Below are 20876 nucleotides of genomic sequence, written 5' to 3'. Positions count from 1 at the left end.
AATTTTTGTAGAAATAAAGCTGCACGCTAGCCAGCTTTCTAAATCTTATTTTTCCTCTAACCTTAGCATCAACGAGATCCTCGACTGAATGAAATTTTATTTCCATTCTATGATCCTAAAAGAGCAATGCAGATAATTGAGATGTATGAGCCAGATGAAGATTTAAAAAGCAGAGGTAAGAAGAAGGTGGTTCAAGGTGATCATTTCTATAAACTGAATGGTTTACTCTGAGGTTGCCTATTCAGATGTATAGGCTGTTCTGACCTTTGCCTCATGATAGGTAACATTGACATACCTAGTCCATCCTTGAAACAAGCCAGTGATGTGATCACCCAGTCCTTATTCTGCCAGAGGGCAGGCTGCCATCGATTCATCCTAGCTAGTCCCTGTAGACCTAGACAGAAGGAGCCAAGCATATATAACTAAGATGGTTAAATCTGGGAAGTGGGGTATCCATGGGGAGGCAATGGAGACAAAGTCAGAGCTGTATTGAGAACAATCTAACAAATAGTCAAGAAATGGTTTAACTGTGAGGCTTCCCAGGAGGAGGAGGAGAGGGAGGGGTTATGGATTGAGTGACATGGCTGCATATATGAGCTACACCTAACATCGTGTTTCTGCAATTGACCTTTCCTGTCCTCTCCTCCCAGCCACAACTCCCCATGCACCCCCATCTGCAGTGCTGCTGTTTTCCACCAGCATCAATACATAGAATCTATAATGTTGTGTTTGTCATGCTTTTCAGGTCTCATGTCAAGTGATGGGTTTTGCCGGTACTTGATGTCAGATGAAAATGCACCCGTCTTCTTAGACCGTTTAGAACTATACCAAGAAATGGAACAACCTTTGGCTCACTACTTCATTAGCTCCTCCCACAACACGTATCTCACAGGAAGACAGTTTGGTGGGAAGTCATCTGTGGAGATGTATAGACAAGTCCTCTTAGCTGGATGCAGGTTGGTCATGCATGATGGTGGTTTAAGTGAATGTTTTAGAGAGCTGCTACATTATAGAATAGGTTAACCATATCTGATTCATCATTGCATGTTATTCAGTACTTATGGTACACATATACACATGTAACAAACACTGAATTAAATATTGAAAGGATCACAGAAGCACTGGTGGAAATTTGCAATGATATCTTTAAAGATATTACAGGATGGGCAAACAGCGGGCGTTGTTCTACCAACTGAATGCTGTTGATTTTTGACCACACACAATGAAAAATGTAAATTATCCTGGAGCCATGTGCATTCAGAGGCATTTGTTTATATCTATGTAGATCTGTATTTGCATATGAGTCATATTTAATTGCTTGAAAAGAGTAAATATGATGGTAAATTCAGATCAAAGTAAGAAAAGAAATACGTCATTTTCTCTCAGATGGTTTATTGACATACAGAATGCATTTAAAAGTGCCAACTGTTATTCTATGACATTATTTGAAAGGAATACTGTTAGTTTTAAATCTTAATAGTGAATTGCTTTAGCAGTGAAAAGTGGACTCAGTACTTTTTCACTTTGGTTATAGATGTGTGGAACTTGATTGCTGGGACGGAAAAGGTGAAGACCAAGAACCAATAATAACACATGGAAAGGCAATGTGTACAGACATTCTTTTCAAGGTAAGCATCTCCTGTAATATATGAAAAAAAAAACCCAAAAAACGAGCCAAAGATCTATTAGTATATTTTTTTTCTTGGTTTACCAGGAACTCAGCTGTCAGTTGTGTGAACTCCTCATAATGTAGTGTTGCTATTCCACCCAAATATATAAAGGGTTCTTTCTTTTCCCTTATTATTCCAAAGCTTGCTTATGATTGACTATCAGTAACCTTCTGTGCTGCAGCATTCATTTAAAACCATCTCTAAAAATTAATTGTGGCTCTGCTGGGTTTGAGGTTCTTCTTGCTTATCAGTGGAAAGGGAAGGTGTAGGACAGGGGTCCCTAATGCAGATTAGCTACATCCTCTGTGGGAGCCATTTTATGGTGGCACCCACAGCAGTTCCTCAAATTCCCAACTATGCCCATGGGTCTAAAAAGCTTGGGGGACCCTGGTGCAGGATTTACTTTGAGTAAGGTCCTTCCATTAGCAATAGACTGCATAAATAGGCCAGTGTGGATCAGAGAATTTGTGGTGTATATTACTTATCACCACAGCCAAATTCCTTTAGCAACAGGGAGCACTTTTGGGAGACCTGTCATTCAGTTTAACAGTGTGGGATAAAATTGAAAAAAAAATCAGTATGAAACTCTTTTCAGCATGTACTGTGTTTTGTTTTGAATTGTAGCATCCTTTTGTTTAATATGCTCTTGATTGTACCTGAATTGGTTTTCATGTGTAACCTTTTATTTGCATTTTTTAAGGATGTGATTCAAGCCATTAGGGAAACAGCTTTTGTAACATCTGACTATCCTGTCATCCTGTCGTTTGAAAATCACTGCAGGTATATTATGAAGAATTGTTCCTCTTGCATATTTCAGTGGTGAGATGAAAGAGATTGTGGCAAAGTTCAAAGTAGGGCAAGTGTTGCTAATAACAGCATTCTAAGGTGATTGACCTGGGTTAAATTTGAGGGCACTTGAAGTACTTGATTTAATTACAAAGGTCAGATTTAAGTTGCTTTGCAATACTGGGGTTTAAACTGTGATGCAGTTGCTTTAATGCATGTGAAAGTCACTTTAATATAGTCGTTTTTATTCTGTTCTTCAGTTGCCTTTGGTTTTATCATGTTCACCATAATAACTTTCAGTTATGCAATAAGCAGACTGCATAAAAAAATGAGTAGATGTCTTACACTTTTGTATTTTGGTTCTTTGGGTTCTATTTTTTGGTTCTATGTTTGGTTCTTTTGATTCTATTTTTGGTTCTTTTGGTTCTACTTTGGTTCACTTTTGTATTTTGGTTCTTTTCCAGCAAATATCAGCAGTACAAAATGTCAAAATACTGTGAAGATGTTTTTGGAGACCTTCTATTAAAGCAGCCGCTAGAAGCACATCCAGTAGGTATCTTCCAACTGTTTTGTTTAAATCTTCTTGTAGAAACTTTTGGAAAATTTGGTGACAAGAGTCATATATATCCATAAGCTTAGGTGATATCAGATTTCTATCATGAAGCGCTGTGTGTGAAGCCCCTGAACATAGTTGCTCCTGCTTACCTTTCCTCGTTAATTTCTCAGCATACTCCTTCTAGAGCCCTGTGTTCCTCTGGTACCACTTTTAAGCTAGACCAAATATTACATCTGTTGTCTCATAAGTGCCATCTGTTTTCTTTGGTTGGATCTCATCTTTGGAATTCATTGCTCCTGGGATGCAAAACTACACAGCAGTTTAAACGGAAGGGGGTTAGGAAAGCAAGAACTGTGATGATTGACATCCCTGTTGGCCAGTTGGCATTGCAAATACACCAGGCAGCAGCATGACACAGACAGTGGAACCCTCCATAGGGTTTTGTTTGATGATGGCACAACTTGGCAATTTCTAGTCAGGGCCACTGGGGTGAGGACACTGTGTGAAAAAAACAAAACAAAACCCACTATCATTGCAGCAGACTGTTGCTTTGCACTCCTGTCTGCTGCACGTTTTCTGTGCAGCACCTGACAGACTTTTCCCTCCAGTATTTGTTTCCCCAATTGAATCCCCTACCCCCGCCCCCATTCTACGGGTTTTCTCTGAGTTTCATTCTTTCCTCCTTAGCTTTACATTTGTTTTTATTGATTTTTCAAGATATTTTCATTTCAATCATCTCCTTGCCTAGTCTAGATGTACTTTGCCTTGTTCCCTGTCCATTCAGCTCCTCCAGCCAGTCCTCTTTCGTCTCCTCTCTCACATTCTCCTGTTCCTGTGACTACGCCCAGCCATCTGGTCTCTCTCCTAATCAGTTGCTTCTCCTGGGAGCACATGCTGCCAGGTGAGTCTGTAGTGAGTTGGTTAGTGAGCAGAAAAGGTGGACTTTGCAGCATTCTTATACGCTGGTAGGTAGCCACCTAGAGATTTGTGTAGCTTAAACATAGGCTTTAGCTACCCAAGGTGAGCCTCTCACGTACACTAATAGGTATCAGGCAAGTACAGCTTCATATGTCAACAATTGTACATTGCTAAGCTTTTCCCAACTACCTCATGAAGTAAAAGAGATAAAGGTGTTGTGCCTTGATTCCCACAGAAGAGCTGAGAAACTCCCCCTCCTATGTTAGACTGTTGAGGCCCTGTTCTCAGAGAAGGGGTGATTGATTTCCAAGCCTGTGCTGCTTCGAGCACCTTTTGGAAGGAGAAACACCCCTTCTCCTGAATGTGCGTGTGTTGGCCTGTAAGCTTCTGAGAAGGGAAGAGGCGCTGCCTGTCAGCTCATGAGCTGGAGGGAAGCATCTAGCAGAGAAGCTTATAAGATCCAAAGCTTTGCCCTTTGGTCTCGCTCCAAGGGAGCTTGGAGAGATTTTGCTGGTGCTAGAAGAACAACTTCTCATACTTTGTTGGAGGCCCCCAGAGTACAAACAGCGTGGCACGGAACTGCTTTGTCACCTGAAGAGAGGTGTGAGCTTTCTTTGTATATTTATTCTGCATGTATTTTCTATCAATAAACTGTCTTCCTTTTGCACAAGTGGCTTTGTTTCATCTTCGTAATCAAACGAATCTATGACTGGGACCTGACAGAATCAGAACCCCAGATCAATTCAGAATCCCTGCTGTCCCTCTGCCAGACAATGCCTCCCCACCCATTGTTGCTGCTTCACCTGCTGCCATCTGGTCTTCACCCCTCCCTAATCTGTTCCCCGTAAAGCACGCTCTTAAATGTGAATCCCTGCTGTATCTGGGGTGCTCTGCCAGCGCTTGCTATTCTTTAGCTCACCTGCAGCCTGCCAGTCTCTCTCAAATTGTGACAGAATCTGCAGGCTGTCACCATGTTTTATCTGGGGTACTACCAACATTCCTTGTGCCTAGGGATGTTGGAGAATTCCACCACGGACCGCAATGAGGCCGGATTCAATGGGGTCCGTGGCGGAATGGAGCACTCACCTCTGCGCCCCTCTGGAATCTGTCCAGGCCGGCTCCTCCACATGGTGATCCTGCGGAGCCGGCTGCCGGCTCCGCAGCACTGGCAGTACGGCCAGCCGCCATTGCCGTGCTGTATCGCTGGGCTAACTCCGGATGCAAATGGTGTCCACTACTCCATTTGCGTCCCTGTTTTCACGCGATAGGCTATGCAAATTATATTTACGTAGATATTTGCGTAGCCTATCATGTGAAAAAACAGGGACACCAATGGCGTAGAGGACGCCATTTGCGTCTGGACTTAGCACAGCGATATGGCAATGGCGGCCGGCTGTATCGCCAGCACTGCGTAGCCGGTGGTCGGCTCCACAGGATCACCGTGTGGAGGAGCCAGCCTGGACGGATTCCAGAGGGGTGCGGAGGTGAGTGCTCCATTCTGCAGGATCACTGCAGAGTGGAGCCGGCCTAAACGGATTCCAGGGGGAGGGATGGATTGCCTCCCTCCCCGCAGATCCCCCCAGCCGGAATGGGGTAAGTGATCCGCCCACCCCTACTTGTGCCTGCCTCCATTATCTGTCCACCTCTTTGAGGCAAGGCCACCATGGAAGAAGAAGCCCTGTAACAACTGGGGTGCCTTCCTGCCAACTCTTCTCCTCTCCATGCCTGTTGCTTCTCTGCCCACCTGCTGCTGCACATTTCATTGAGAGAGACACCATTGTCCACCATGTCCACACATGGCTACCGTCCACCTCATAAAATGAAGATTGCACCCACCTATTTCTGCACATGCCCTTCTCAGAGAGAAAGAAGCTGTGCCCACATCCTCCTGCTTCTATCTGCCAAAGTGGAAAGGCGGGAGAGAGACATTGTGCCCGTATCTACTCCTGCTTTAATATGAGAGACAGAGAGACAGAGGCTGGCTGTTGTGATGTCATCCTGAGGCTGCTCACTTGAAGAAGAGAGACTAGCCATTGTGACTTCAAGCAACTGCTGCTCACCTGAAGGAAAATAACCAGCCATTGTGACCCCCTGCTGACATTTCCTGCCCGATGGAGAGAGATGGGCCATTGGGATGTGTCGCCACCAATATGCAGAGGATGCCCAACTCTATTTCTCCTTTCATCTCACACCAAAGATGCTGTTGACATTTTGAATCAATGCATGGAGGCAGTAATGGGTTGGATGAGGGCTAAGAAACTGAAGCTTAACCCAGATGACACAGGGGTCCCAATGGTCAGGAAGGAGAAGGACTCTGAGCTAGGGATTCAGCCTGTTTCGGATGGGGTAGTACTCCCCTTGAAGAATCAGGTTCACAGTCCAGGGGTGGATTGGTTTTAACTGCTGACTTTGTCTGCTTGGTGGATTGTTTTATATTGTTTTTACAAAACTGTACTTTGTAAGCTGCCCGAGTAGTGGTTTTGCACCAGAAAGGCAGCATATAAATATTTTAATGAATCAATAAAATAAACTGTGACCTCATGCTGATGCTGCCTATCTGAAGGAGGGAGGCTGGTTCTTATGACCTCATGCTAATGCTGCCTGCCTGAAGGAGGGAGAGATTGGCCAGTGTACTCTCCTTCAGTTGTTGTCCACCTGACCGGAGGAGGAGGAGGAGGAGGGGAGAAAGAGAGAGACTGCTGCTGGGCCTAAAAATTGTCAATCACTTTCATAGCAGCTCCTGTCCTGGGACAAATAGCACCTTTGGTGGTGGGGGGGAGGTGTCATTGAGGCCACAATATAGGGGGAAAGGATTGAACATTTGCTCCACCTGTGCTGCAGTTCTAATACAGGTTGGTGCCTCCCATGCCTACTGTTTAAGAAACACACATACGTGCTGCAGGTTACCCAGAGATCTACCAGTAGATCCAGATCTATCTTCTGCCCACACCTGCAGATGACTGAGGTGCATCTCTGTTAGGTTGGTCCCTTGGATATATCTAAGGGGGTTGTTTGTGTTTTTGCTGGGTGAGAGAAGGTTGTTCTGGATTAAATAATCTGGGTTAAGTAATTAAGCCAAAGTACATGTAACTGAAGTAAGCGTGGGTAAGCAGGGTATACTCTTCCCCTGCTTCCCCATGCCTCCATTTCCCCCCTTCATCTATTCTTGAGGTAGGGACCTGTCATAGCTCTTCTTTGTGAAGTGCCATGTGCATGGATGGATGGATGGATGGATGGATCGATCGATATCTATCTATCTATCTATCTATCTATCTATCTATCTATCTAATTAGGTTCCTTATGAAAACCAAGTGAATGGAAGGAGATAGTTCCAGAGGAAATTGTTTCACTTTCATTCCTGTGGGGTTTGGGAGAGAAGATAATTGTGCATAATGTGTTTCAGGATTTCCCTCTTCTCTATGATTATAATAGATACAGAAGCCTTGTACTCAGTTGTGTCTGGTCATCCTAGAAGTCAAGGTGTGACTAAGGCCATCCAGTACAACCATGGTTGAGTGGAGATTTGAACTAGTTAACCTTTTAAAAAAACAAACTCTGATTCATAGAGCAGCTTGTGAACCAGCCACTATACATCACCATATGCAGCTGGGTGACTCCAGTAGCAACAACTGCTGTTTTCTTATTGAATTGCAGTAGACATTTGGCTAAACAATAGACTGACTTTTCACAGTCATCTCACTCACTCAACGCTATTTTATACTTTTGTCAAGTATTCCTTATCAGCAACCTATACTTTCCAGTCCCAACCTAGAACAAACCCTACTCTCTTACAGGTTTAAACTGTGTGCTCGTTAAATACGTGATGCAGCTGATCCTCAATGGTTTTTTTACCTTGAACTAACCATGTGGGGTCCCATTCTAGATTGGGACCACTGCATGTGGGTGGGGGAGGTTTAAACTTTCCCACCCAGCCACTTCCCCCCTTAGATTCCCCCGCCCCCCATGCAGGGGCTAAAAGAAGAAAAAACCTCTATTGGCACCAATAAAGAATTAAAGGATGGATCCCCCCCCCCAAAAAAAACCCCAACCCATGAGGGGTGAGTATGCTCAGTGTCCATGGAATGCTGACTGGCTGTTGAAAGGGGGAAACTGGAAAACCAGAGGGAGAGGGAATAGAATGGACTACCCTGGAAGAGGGTATGGCTGGAACTCTTATCAGAAACACCTTATACTTCGTTGCAAGTTCCATGTTGTTGTTGTTGTTAAATCTAGGCACACCAGGGGTAGAGAGGTATGTATTTTGTTAAATATATTCTGTCCGTGTTTCACAGACTTTAGGTGTCTTTCATTCCATCATCCACTCACTGATGGAATCAGATTTTTTGTAGGAGAAGTTAGTTCTACTTGCTAACTCTTGTCACTGCTTCTTAGAGAAACTTAGATACGTAGCAGTTTTATTTTCCATTTCTGTTTTAAACATGTACCATTGAGTAGAGGGGGCTTTGAGGGCAGTATCATTGTTAGCAAATGATAAAAAGATCTTTGAGTAGGGTAATTGTGCTATGGAAAATGCTACAGAGAGAGGGGGAAACAGATGACTGTATGCCCAACAGGCTTCTGCAAGTCACAGGACACTTCATTCTGTCCCTGGCCCTTCTTTTCAGCATAATTGCCATAAATATAATCATTGTGGGCAGAACTGTAACAAAAGACAGTAATACAAATGTGTGTGTGCAAAATATTTCCTAATTACGACTCATCTCGGTTGCAGCTTGAACCAGGAAGACCTCTGCCTTCTCCAAACGACCTTAAAAGGAAAATCCTTATTAAAAACAAACGGTTGAAACCTGAAGTGGAAAAAAGTAAGTAAAATGCTGTTAAAAGATTGAAATGAAAACCTAAACAAAAAGCAACATCATAGTCTCTATTTAAATCTTGTCAATCACTTCCAGTATCCCCAGACAAGGGGATACCGGAAAGGCTTCTGCTTTGCTGCGCTATCATTTATGACAGAAGCATTGCAAGAGCGCTTTCTAGAGTATTGTTTGATTTGTTGTGTTATATTCATGTTTGCCTTTACAATAGATCTCACTGTGCGTTTACAAAACTACTACTGCTTTGCATAAAGAAGACTTCTTTAATTATTAGTCTCAATGGAGTGGTGGTCTTCAGTGGTACTAGGTTTTATTTTGATCACCATTTTTTTTCCCTTTGGTTACTCAGTATTCCAGAGTCTTACAATTCCGTCAGGGAACTGGCCATTCATATGAGACATCCGCATCTATTGAAGACATCAGGTGGAAGTAGTCCCAGGTCTTCCCACTCCCCACCATGAAGCAACTAACAGATAAACTATTACAGATAAACTATTACAGACGCAGTGATGGAGTGATTGCTTATTTCTAGTAGAATGACTGCAATCCTATGTGCTATTACCTCTGAATCAGCTGCATTGAATATAGTGGGATTTACTTTCAAGTAAACAGGCATAGGATTGTTACTTAAAACCTGCTAAGGTCCTTGACAGTTCTCATGCACTTCAACGTCTAGGTTAGTGGTACTCCAGCAGTAGAGCTGTACTGTAGTGGTCGAATACATGTGATTTTAACATGTGAGGTTCCATGTCTTGTTTCTGATGCTTCCAGTTAAGAATTCAGAAGTAGCAGGACCTGACAAAAACTTACTAGCTAAGGTCCAATGTATTAATGACAAACAGTGTCAAAGGAGACCCATGCATGTGCAATAACATTGAATGAGACAGAGCACATTGGCAGGCTCAACAACATGGATTGTTGCTACACCAGCATTGACTTACTCTGAGGACTAGCAACAATGGGGTACAAAGTAGATCACCATCCACATGACCTAGTACCTATAAACATTGTGTGAATAGCCATGTGGTAGTGACTCCCATGTTGTGGCTGACAACACACAAATTACAATTTCATTGAGCATGGACTATGCTGAGCACATGGAGTACACTGTGATTCAATACTGACAATGATCAACTCAACCTTTTGAATTTAGGCATCCATTCCGAACCAGGTCTTAACAACGGAATGATTTTACAATATATTTTCATCGATGTATCTCTTTTTTCCCCGTGTGTGTGTGTGTGTGTGCGCGTGCGCATGCATGTTTATTTTAAACAGAACAGCTTGAAACCTTGAAAAGTATGATGGAAGCTGGTGAAACTGCTGCTCCTGTCAGCATCTTGGAAGATGACAATGAAGAAGAGATAGAAAGCGGTATGGTGGTTCTTAAAATTGTCCTCCTTTTAAGCTCCTCCTGCTGGTCGTTTTATTGTCTCAGCTGATAGCTCATTTGACAGTTAGGCCTTTGACGAGCCAGCTTTAATTTTAACGTCATGTCTGCTAGCAATGACCACAGTTAGGCGAGTATCCCTTTCTAGCATAAATGTCATTATCTTTACATTTGGGCACCGAATTCGAGGGATATATGCAAGAAGCACAGGGTGTTCATGAAAAGCCAGTCGGGGCCTGACCCTATGGTGTTATGCTGCTCAAACACGTAGGACAGAGCTTAAGGGAATGTGGGGTTTTTTTTAGTTATATGTTGTTTGTGAGCTTTTATGTAAATGGCTTTTAAACTTTGTATGTTACATTTTAATGTTTTAACTTCTATAAACCGCCCAGAGAGCTTTGGCTATGGGGCAATATAGAGATGATGATGATGATAGAATAGACCCAACCCCCAGGACCAACAGGGTGGGTATTGGTGCTACTGTGCTAGTATTTGCCTCTTGCCAAAGCATGTTAAGTGCCATGCAAGGGCAGAGAGTGAACATGGTCCCCTCTGATACACACCCCTCCCGAATATCGTATGGGTCTTTGTTATCTAACAGTAAGGCCTAGATGCACAGAGCAGGTAATGGGTGACAGCCACATGAGTGCCTATGGGGGAGGCGTTGCCAGGCATAGGATCCTACTTCTGAGCTGTTGCCTTTTATTACATAGGCTTAAAATTCCATATTTTAAGTACTGCTGAGTTAAATGTACTGAAAAGTGACATTCTTTTATGGATAAAAGCTAGTAAACAACTTAGAAGTCTTTCTGCTGCCTTTGTAAAACATCTGGTTTGCTGGTTGGCTGGTTGGCTTTTGTGTCTTTTCTTTAGTTGACATCTTTCTAATGCCTTACACCCTTTTTGGCTTGCATTATTACGTAGTTGACCAAGAAGAGGAAGCCCATCCAGAGTACAAATTTGGAAGTGAGCTCTCTGCAGATGACTTGAGCCAGAAAGAATCTGTAGCCAACAATGTGAAAAAGGTAGGCTAGCTTTTCCCCGCATACATTTTAACTGGAAGATTTCTCACTGAGATGGCCATGAGAACAGGATCACAGTGCGCACATTGTAGTAGGTAGAAACTGTGTAAGACGTCTAAGAATTTCCTTATGCAGTTGCTGACATTTTAAATGTATGGCAACGTCAACCTCCTTTTTTAAAAAAAAAAAAAAGTGTATTATTCTTATTCAGGACAGTTCCCCTTTGATATATTGAGAGCTGTACTTGAGAAAATATATCAAGACCAGAGGTTAATGTTGATGTTGTTTTTACCCAGAGAAGGCTGCATGTCACTTACTGTGCATATTGTACTGACCCCAGGTGTACATAATTTGGGTTAAAGTTGCAAAGAGAAGAGGGACTGACTCTGTTCGCTGTTGGCTGCTGCTGCTGGAGCACTTTTGTGTTGGAGCTTCTTAATTCTGTGTGTTTGGTGCATACTGTGTCGTTCTTTGCTGGTAATATGACTAATAAAAGCCAGAGATTTGTAGAGTAACAGAAGTAAGCATATGAAAGCACCAATTTGAGATAATTCCAGGAGATCATGAAAGCAGTCCAAAAGGGAGTGTTACTCCAATTGTTTTTTATTGCTATAGCTTGCTATTACACCCCAACTACCAGATGACTCTTTGTTATAGAACATTTCAATGTACTAGGGCAGCAAACACATCAAATCCTGCTTACTCCAGGAAACATTCACATTCTGACCTACATTAGAACTTTTGTTCTTGCTGGGTCCTTCTTTTTTGCCTAGCTATCTTCCAGTCTTGATCCAGGCAGCCATGCCAGTAGAAGCCCTCCTTGCTACCACCTGCCTTTTTGAAGCCTTTTTAAATCTTTGGAATACAATTGCTAATTCAGGAATGATAACTCCTTACTTTTTCTTAGCTACCTCTGGAGCTCCAAGTTGCATCTAACTGAGATGGGGATTCACCGCGTAGCATAGCGTGTTTGCAGTTAGTTAATGAACTAAGTGGCACACGACTCCCTCCAGTTAGTAAACTTGTCCTTGATTGTGAACTGGCGTGACTGCTTTGCTCCCCTAATAAATTATGTGACAGATACTCCAAGATAGTGTCTTCAGGAGTTAGCCAGTGTCTTTCAGTGTTAATGCCAGGGATAGAATTGCAGATAGTTGTCCTGTACTTTTATCTAATATGTAGCACTGTGTTTCAAGCAATCGTAGAATCTCTTTTGTCAGACAAGAGGGCTCTTTTCTACACAACAGCTCCTTTAAAAATTAAGAACTGAGCAGCTGATTCAGTTAACTTGTTTTTCATCCAGCAGTTTCAGTAATATACACCGGACCCCAGGTATGTCATGATGTCTGTTCTTGTTCCTCCATTATTTCTTCTGCACAGAGGGCCTTTCTGTCAACATATTATAAACCACTGCGCTTTTAAACAGAAGCTGTAACTTACACATGTGTGCTTGCATGCACCCAATGGAAAGGATAGATTTAAAATACATGCCCAGTGCTTTTCCTTGTTTTAAGCTCCCCCCCCCACTTTGAGTTATGAGTGTATGATATTGCAATTTCTTTGGATAACATCTGTATTTTTCCCCTTAGGCTGTGGACGATTCTGAACAAGAAAACAATAAAAAGGTGATCCTTGCGATATTTTACAGCTTTCCCATTTTTATTTTTCTGCGTCTAACCAAGCTGCTTTGTAGAATGCATTCTTAACTCCCTGCATCATTTAACCCTTCTCTTTATGTAGCTATTCCTCAGGATTTGGAAGATTATTTCTAGTTGCCATGGTGGCTGTTTTTTTATAGTGGGGGTAGCAAATCCAACTGCCCCCACAACGCAGGATAGTTCGAAGCTAGATGGCCTGCATGATTCTTCTATCTTAGCCTAATGCAGATAGTTACAGAGTCAGCTTTTTGGAGAGTGATAAGCAACTCTGACTTCCTTCTCATGTCTTCATTCCTTTCTTTACTTTGCCTTCCTCTTTCTTTTTATTTTCTTTTGGTTGGGCGGGTTGCATGTTAAACTTGCGTCTGGAAATGCTTCACTTGAACCTCTTTTCCCCATTACTCTTCTCCATATTTCTGTTCTGTCAAGATTCTTCTAATTCGTAGGCCTAACTCAGTGTTATTCTCTTCCCATCTTTTATGGGGAAGAGTTTCTGCTGTTTATATAGAAGAGGCTGAGTTTTACAGCGCTGATGTGCTAAAATGGCCGATGATTATGTCATAATCATCAGTTTATAGTTCAATAAGAAAAGCTGAGGCACAGCTTTTGCGTCTGCACTCCATTGATATTTCAAAGGGGTTGCAAATATTTAATTACTAATTGTGAACCAGCAGAAATGTCAAGGAAAAGCATCATGTTAAATTTGAATGCATATTCTTTCTTTCTGTATTTGCTTACTTAGAAGAATATGGACTTCTAAACAGGCTTCAGCTTGTTTTATGGACTTTCATCTAATCTGTCCCTGAGCCTCTAGAAACAGCATCATGCACTTCTAGCCCTTTCCCTGATGTAGGATACAAACTCTTATTTCAGTTCATTTCATGGCTCTTGAGTATTGTCAAGATATTCAATAGCAACTAGAGTATGTTATTAAAATTCTGGTATTTTCTTAGCAAAGGAAGGCAAAGTGATGGGCTGTGACATTAAGGTTGCAATCCTGTGCACACTTACCCTATGCACACTTACCTGGGAGTAAGGCCCATCAAACCCAATTGGGGTGACTTCTGAGTGGACATGCATAGGATTGCATGGTAAATATATTATTGGGGAGGGACTGGATATTGGTGGGGTGGAGTAGAGTGGAGGAAGAAGCCCTAGAAACAGCCTGGGTCTTGGTGTTCATCAGTACTTAATGTCACATGACAACATAACTGTGGGGAGGAGGCAGAAATCTTCCAAAATTTTTGCAATACGTGCATTGCCAAATGGAGAGGTCACAAAGTGGAGTCAGTGGAGGCTGCCATTTCTTACTGGTAACTAATTAATATTCTGATAGCAGGGGGCTGGATCCACAGGTACCCTTCCATGTGCAGAAGGTATCTTCCGTTCACAGAAGGGCTACGGCACGGCATGAGAAAAGGGAAACCTAAATCCAAAGAGTTTTTTTCTCTGCTTGCACAGGAGTTTGTGCAACTGCTTGCACGAGAGAGAGAGAGCTTGGGCAGCCGCTTGCACAAGCAAGAGCATGAAGTCAGCTGTAGAATCTACCTATTATGGCAGTGCATGATTAGTACCACAAACACTTGTGCAAGCTTTTGCAGAACAGCACTAGCAGCTGCTGTGTCTGGATCCAACCAATGCATGCATGAGACTTGAAGGCTCTGTAGGACTATGTAGGACTATGAGACCTACCATGGCTTTATTCACTGAGTGCCTTGTACTATATGTAGGCATTCCTTTCTTCTCTGCCTATCAGGAGTGCTCTCACATAACTCTAGAAAACTATGTATCTCTTGTGGCTGGGACTGGGAGAGCGTTCTGATGGGTTGTGTCCAATCCTGTCCACCCATCAGCAAAATGAAAACTGCTAGTGCAAGGGTCTCCAACCCTTTTGGACCTGTGGGCTCATTTGGGAATTTGAGAAACTGCTGTGGGCACCGCCACAAAATGGCTCCCATGGTGGATGGGGCTAGTCACATAATAGCTGCCATGGGGGCCTGGCTAGTCAAAGGTAAGCAAAAGCGGTTGGGGGAGAGAAATAGCAAGGCTAGAGGCTAGGAGGAGGAAATAGCAAAGCAAAGGGCTAGAGGGGAGATAAAGAGCCAGGCTAGAGACTATGAAGGGAGAGAAAGAGGATTGCCCTAACATTTTCCAAAGTTTTTCTTAAAACAATGTTTTGGAAGGGGCAGGGAGGGGAGAGCTTTGTGGGTGCTGATGGAGGTCCCCACAGGTGCCATGGCACCCGTGGGTGCTGTGTTGGGGACCCCTGCACTAGCAGAATGATTTCACCTCCCCATTGCAGACGCTCACCCACCTACCATTTTGTGGGGGTACAGAGTTCAGGGTCATATGAGACATCGTATGGTGCAGGACGTATGTGCTGACCCAAAAGGGGTAGTTAATCCTCCAAGAGTGGATGTCCCTCTAGCCTAGACCTTAAGAAAAACCATCCAGAATACAAAAGCAGGCAAAAATCCAAGTGGAAAGCAGAATGTCTATGGCCTAATCCTGCCTACAGACCCTTCTCTTCTGCTCTGTGGGGTTTTTACTGCTGTAGTGGAGAAACGCTTGATCACCCCTTAAAGCAAAAGGTCAGTTTTTAGTCTGATGTCCATAAGATTTCAAACACTGCTCTACGTTTCTCTAATTGCTCCCTTGTTACCCTTGCCCCTTCCCTCCCCCCTCTCTTCCAGTGTCTTAACTATGCCCACTCTTTCCTACTTTCTCTTCTTCCCAGTGCTATCTAAATTGATATAGTAAGCTCAGTGGAACAGGACAAGAACCTCTTCTTTGCTTATTCTGTCAAGCACCTTGCACACTGATGGTGATACATAATAACAAGTGATTATAATAAAACACTCTGTAACCATAGATTTATTCTGATACCCCACATAGCTTTCTTCAACGTATGTAAGCATTATTCGCATGCATTTATGGTTGGGAAGGCCTCTTCAGTGTCATTTTCCATTTAAGTTCACTTCTTGAAATTCTGACCAAATCCTATTTAAAATCATTCCTGTTGGGACAAAGAAAGAAATGCTGCCACTGACTGATGTTTGTCTCTGAATATGCTTTCAGGGTGTAATAACTGCGGAAGATGAGCAAGCATGGATGGCTTCTTACAAATATGTAGGAGCCACAACTAATATACACCCGTACTTATCAACGTTGATCAACTATGCTCAGCCTGTTAAGTTTCAAGGTTTCCACATAGCAGAAGGTAACTTTAAAATGTCTAATTAATGTGCAATACATTTTCCCTTTTTCCCTTTTTTGTTTTTTTTACTGTGCATCTCAAGTATGGCTTTTTACCATCACATTTTCCCTGATATTTCATTTCATCCTTTGTCCACACGGAGGCACCAGATAACAAGGAGCATGGTAACCTACATCAAGAAGAATACTTAGCACATCTGTATTTATTTATGCATTTAATTGATCTGCTTTTCCCTCTTCAGAAAAATATGGTTGCTGTAAATACTTGAATTTTCCACCTTGAAAAACACATATTGCTGATTTCATGCCATTCTAATTCTTAACCTGGTGAATTTGTAGTTTCACAGAAATGGAGCTGATTGTCAATAGCTTAGAAAAGGTATCATGGTTGGAGAAAGATAGATGACCATGATCTGAATACTTTTTATGTTTTATTCCATTTATTTAAATGTAAGTTTTTATACCTTCCATTCCTTTCCTTTATTCTGCCAGGGGCAGAAATCTGCATCAAATACTGGGGCTTTCTCTATCCAGTGTCATGGCAAGATTTGATCGGGCTACTTTACACAGTTGTTTCTATCTCATTATATTCCATTCCTTACCTTTTCATGGGGTGGCTACTTTTCCACAAAAAGCCATTACATGCACTGTGGGCATCTTGAAATTTCCTCCCTGGTTCCTGCCCCTTTCCCTCCCCTTGCAGATTACTGGTGGTTTGGTTGTCATTGACACGCAATTTGGGTGGCCAGCATCCTCCACTGAACTGCCCAAACCCCACCCCCACAGGCACTGGCTTCCCAGCAAACTGCTGGCATGCCGGCCATTCTGTGTGGTGGAGTAAGCAGCCAAAGTCAGGAGCAAAAGTCGGTGCATTGCATTTAGTCATGGCATGGTGGCAAGCCAGCATCATGGCGAGCCAGCAGCTCAGTATACTGCTAGGCCCACCACCCCAGCGTCACTGCCATTATCATCAGGACTGTGCCCCCAACAACCCCAAACAAAGCAGGTTTTTCATGCTACGGGAGAAGTACATGGGCAGGCCATGACGCTCCTGTTGCACAGGCTGAAAAAATACTGATTTTTTTTCCGTTTGGGGATAGCACGGGGTAGGCAGGGGGAAATAGCAGGAAAATCACTGGAGGATTACAACATTATGTAATGGACCCGCAAACCTCTGTGAGTGGCCAATCATGAATATGCGATAAATTGCAGGTGTAGAGATGCTCTAAGAAGCCGGGAGATATGTATGTTCAGACGTTTAACTTAATTCATTGTAGGCCTTGATATTCTACTAATCTCTTATCTCCCCAAATTTTATAAAACAGATTTTACTATTTTCTTTCCAGAACGCAACATTCACTACAATATGTCCTCTTTTAATGAGTCTGTCGGGCTAGGTTATTTGAAAACACATGCAATTGAGTTTGTGAAGTATCCTTGCATTGAGAGAGCTATAAAGGGGGTGTTTTGTCATTTCAGCTGAAGAGGCAACTGTGTGGCTAAACAATGCACAGTCCGTTAATAAAGTACAGCATGATCATTGTCTGTGGCAAATGCCTCGTGAGTTAAAACATTAAAAAAAACCTCATAAAGATGTGGGCAAATGATCATTAAGCCTCTATGTTGCTTGGTTATTCCATTTTCCTTAACAAATAACACAGCTATAATAAACGGCAAATGAGTCGAATATACCCAAAGGGAGGCAGAGTGGATTCCAGCAATTACATGCCTCAAATTTTCTGGAACGCTGGATGCCAGATGGTCTCACTCAACTATCAGACCCCAGGTAGGCAGACATGTCCACTGAGTTTCAAAGAAAAGCAGCTTGGGTAGTCACTCTCCACCAGATGCCATTGCTTTTGCCCCTGGCATTATTGGACAACTCAGTCACATGGATAAATATGAGAATGTGTGTCAAACCAGGCAGGCCCTAAGATTAAAACCAGTAAAAACAAAAGGTATAGAAGTTTCTGCATGGGTCTTTATGTTACAGGATTAATCAACATGGTGCTAGTGGTCACAGTTGTAACCGATATAATACATATACAGAGTCAGCATCTTAAAACAAGTCACTTCCGTGGAACAATCGATACGCATTGCTTCTGAGTGAAAACATTGGAAAGGAGGGCATTTCCAGAAGGGGAAGCTGAAAAGCACAGTGCTGTTTACTTATGCTCAATTTATTTGGAGCCCAGAGAACTGTTGCTGGCAAATCTCATTTATAGGCTATAGTAGTTGGGATATTCTGTAATGGAAGTAACAGACAAGTGGAGGTCAGGTGCTTCTCTGCAAAGCAGGAGTAACATATCAGCATTTGCCCAAAGTGTTCCTCATGCCCATTGTATGTTTCTTTCACGTAGAGGCCACTGAAGAACGTTTTCTCATGGCTTTGTTCCACCCAGAGTGTGTACATGTGTCACATTTGTAAGCTACGTATCATCTGGATGGCTAAATGTAGAGGGTCACCCTACCAGCCAGTGGCTGCTTGTGAGGTAGATGGAGAACTGCCAATTAGCGTTGGATGCACGGGGGCTGCTAGCTCAGTACTGTGGAGGTATACAGCTGCTCAGTGGCTCGCAGCGTGTAACATGGGTCACTAATGTGGTCCATGCTAGGTGCTACTATCTACTCAGGGGAGGAGAGGAGAAATCTGTTTTGCAAATGGTCTTCCACTCACACAAACTTGGAATCCAACCCTACTAGAATTAAAGGAGAGCCAGCATGGTGAGGTGGTTAGAGTGCTGGACTGGGAGCTGGGAGATCTGGGTTCTAGCCCCCACTCAGCCATGAACCTCACTGGGTGACTTCGGGCCAGTCACTGACTCTCAGCCTAACCTACATCACATGGTGGTTGTGAAGAGAAAATGGAGAGGGGGAGAAGGGCTGTGTAAGCTGCCTTGGGTTCCTTGCAAGAGGTAAAAAGGACAGGATATAAATGTAAATAAATAAATAAATCATCCTGCTTTAACAGAGAAGAATCATAGTAGTAGAACCAGGTCCACGTGCTGTTCATCATTGCCCTTCTGTCAAGTGTCGTAACATCATAGAATATGGAAAGCTATGATATATTTTGTATTTGAAATGCAGATTTAACTTCAGTAGGTTTAAGCATTCTCAGGTTTCAGAATAAGTATTTTCATTCAGCACACAGGACTTGCATTTCAGTTAAACTGGCTATCTGGGACAAATTATTTCCTTAGATTAAGAAGGCTGTTCAGCCTCAGCTTGGCATTGCTCAGGAATGAGATACTAAACTATTTTTGTCTTTTGACAGATTTAGCAATGCAGTTGAATCAGGGAAAATTTGAATATAATGGGTCATGCGGGTGAGTAATGATATAAACTGTTGTCATTATGCAGAACCATGTCACTTTTAATTACATGCTGAAAATGAAATACAGCATGTAGAGATTAGATGCTCTATTCTGTTTTATGAAAGGGAGCTGAAAGATCTGGGCATGCTTAGGCTTGTAGGGAGCAAGAAGCTAAGAAACAATAGAACCATAGAATAGTAGGGTTGGAAGGGGCCTACAAGGCCATCGAGTCCAACCCCCTGCTCAGTGCAGGAATCCAAGTCAGAGCATCCCTGACAGATGGCTGTCCAGCCTCGTCTTGAAGGCCTCCAGTGTGGGAGAGCCCACCACCTCCCCAGGTAGTTGGTTCCATTTTCGTATTGCTCTTACAGTCAGGAAGTTTTTCCTGATGTTCAGCCGGAATCTGGCTTCCTGTCACTTGAGCCCATTATTCCGTGTCCTGCACTCTGGGATGATCAAGAAGAGATCCTGGCCTTCTTCTCTGTGACAACCTTTCAAGTACTTGAAGAGTGCTATCATATCTCCCCTCAGTCTTCTCTTCTCAAGGCTAAACATGCCCAGTTCTTTCAGTCTCTCTTCATAGGGCTTTGTTTCCAGTCCCCTGATCATCTTTGTTGCCCTCCTCTGAACCCTCTCCAGTTTGTCTGCATCCTTCTTAAAGTGTGGTGCCCAGAACTGGACACAGTACTCCAGATGAGGCCTAACCAGTGCCGAGTAGAGGGGAACTAGTACTTCCCGGGATTTGGAAGCGATGCTTCTATGAATGCAGCCCAAAATAGCATTTGCCTTTTTTGCAGCCACATCACATTGTTGGCTCATATTCAGCTTGTGATCGACAACAATTCCAAGAGCCTTCTCGCTTGTAGTGTGGTTGAGCCACGTATCCCCCATCTTGTAACTGTGCATTTGGTTTCTTTTTCCTAGGTGCAGAACTTGGCATTTGTCCCTATTAAATGTCATTCTGTTGTTTTCTGCCCAGCGCTCCAGTCTATCCAGATCACTTTGAATTTTGTTTCTGTCTTCCAAAGTATTAGCTATCCCTCCCAATTTGGTGTCATCTGCAAATTTGATCAGCATTCCCTGCACGTCCTCCTCCAAGTCATTCATAACAATGTTGAAGAGCACTGGGCCCAGGACTGAGCCCTGCGGTACCCCACTCATTACCTCTCCCCAGTTTGAGAAGGTCCCATTGATAAGCACTCTTTGAGTCCGATTCTGTAGCCAACTGTGGATCCACCGGATCGTTGTTTCATCTAGCCCACTTTGAGCTAGTTTGCTCATCAGGATATCATGGGGCACTTTGTCGAAAGCTTTGCTGAAGTCGAGGTATATGATGTCTACAGCATTCCCACGGTCTACAAGGGAGGTTACTTGATCAAAAAATGAGATCAGATTTGTCTGGCAGGACTTGTTTTTGACAAATCCATGTTGGCTTCGAGTAATCACGGCATTGTTGTCAAGGTGCTTCCAAATGGATTGCTTTATCATCTGCTCCAGAATTTTCCCAGGGA

The 20876-nt window shown here is 43.0% G+C and overlaps 1 protein-coding gene across 21 annotated transcripts in view; it reads left to right on the top strand.

Moving 5' to 3' along the window:
- The window catches only part of PLCB4 (phospholipase C beta 4), a 250510-nt gene that overhangs the window by 175906 nt on the left and 53728 nt on the right, over positions 1–20876 (top strand). For all 21 annotated transcript variants that reach the window (XM_084825013.1, XM_084825089.1, XM_084825057.1 and 18 more), the window contains 13 exons: positions 67–175; positions 746–956; positions 1535–1628; positions 2371–2450; positions 2921–3005; positions 8663–8753; positions 10044–10139; positions 11080–11180; positions 12767–12802; positions 15914–16055; positions 17398–17482; positions 17713–17837; positions 19326–19377. In XM_084825013.1, coding sequence (XP_084681139.1) covers positions 67–175; positions 746–956; positions 1535–1628; positions 2371–2450; positions 2921–3005; positions 8663–8753; positions 10044–10139; positions 11080–11180; positions 12767–12802; positions 15914–16055; positions 17398–17482; positions 17713–17837; positions 19326–19377 — 1307 coding nt within the window. The remainder of the gene's footprint in view (positions 1–66; positions 176–745; positions 957–1534; positions 1629–2370; positions 2451–2920; positions 3006–8662; positions 8754–10043; positions 10140–11079; positions 11181–12766; positions 12803–15913; positions 16056–17397; positions 17483–17712; positions 17838–19325; positions 19378–20876) is intronic.

The sequence above is a fragment of the Heloderma suspectum genome, chromosome 1 (assembly GCF_057233095.1).
Source record: "Heloderma suspectum isolate Gila_16-S chromosome 1, 16-S_ref, whole genome shotgun sequence".
Lineage (NCBI taxonomy): Eukaryota > Metazoa > Chordata > Lepidosauria > Squamata > Helodermatidae > Heloderma > Heloderma suspectum.
Note: the sequence above shows the minus strand (reverse complement) of the source record. Positions and strands in the feature narration are given on the sequence as shown.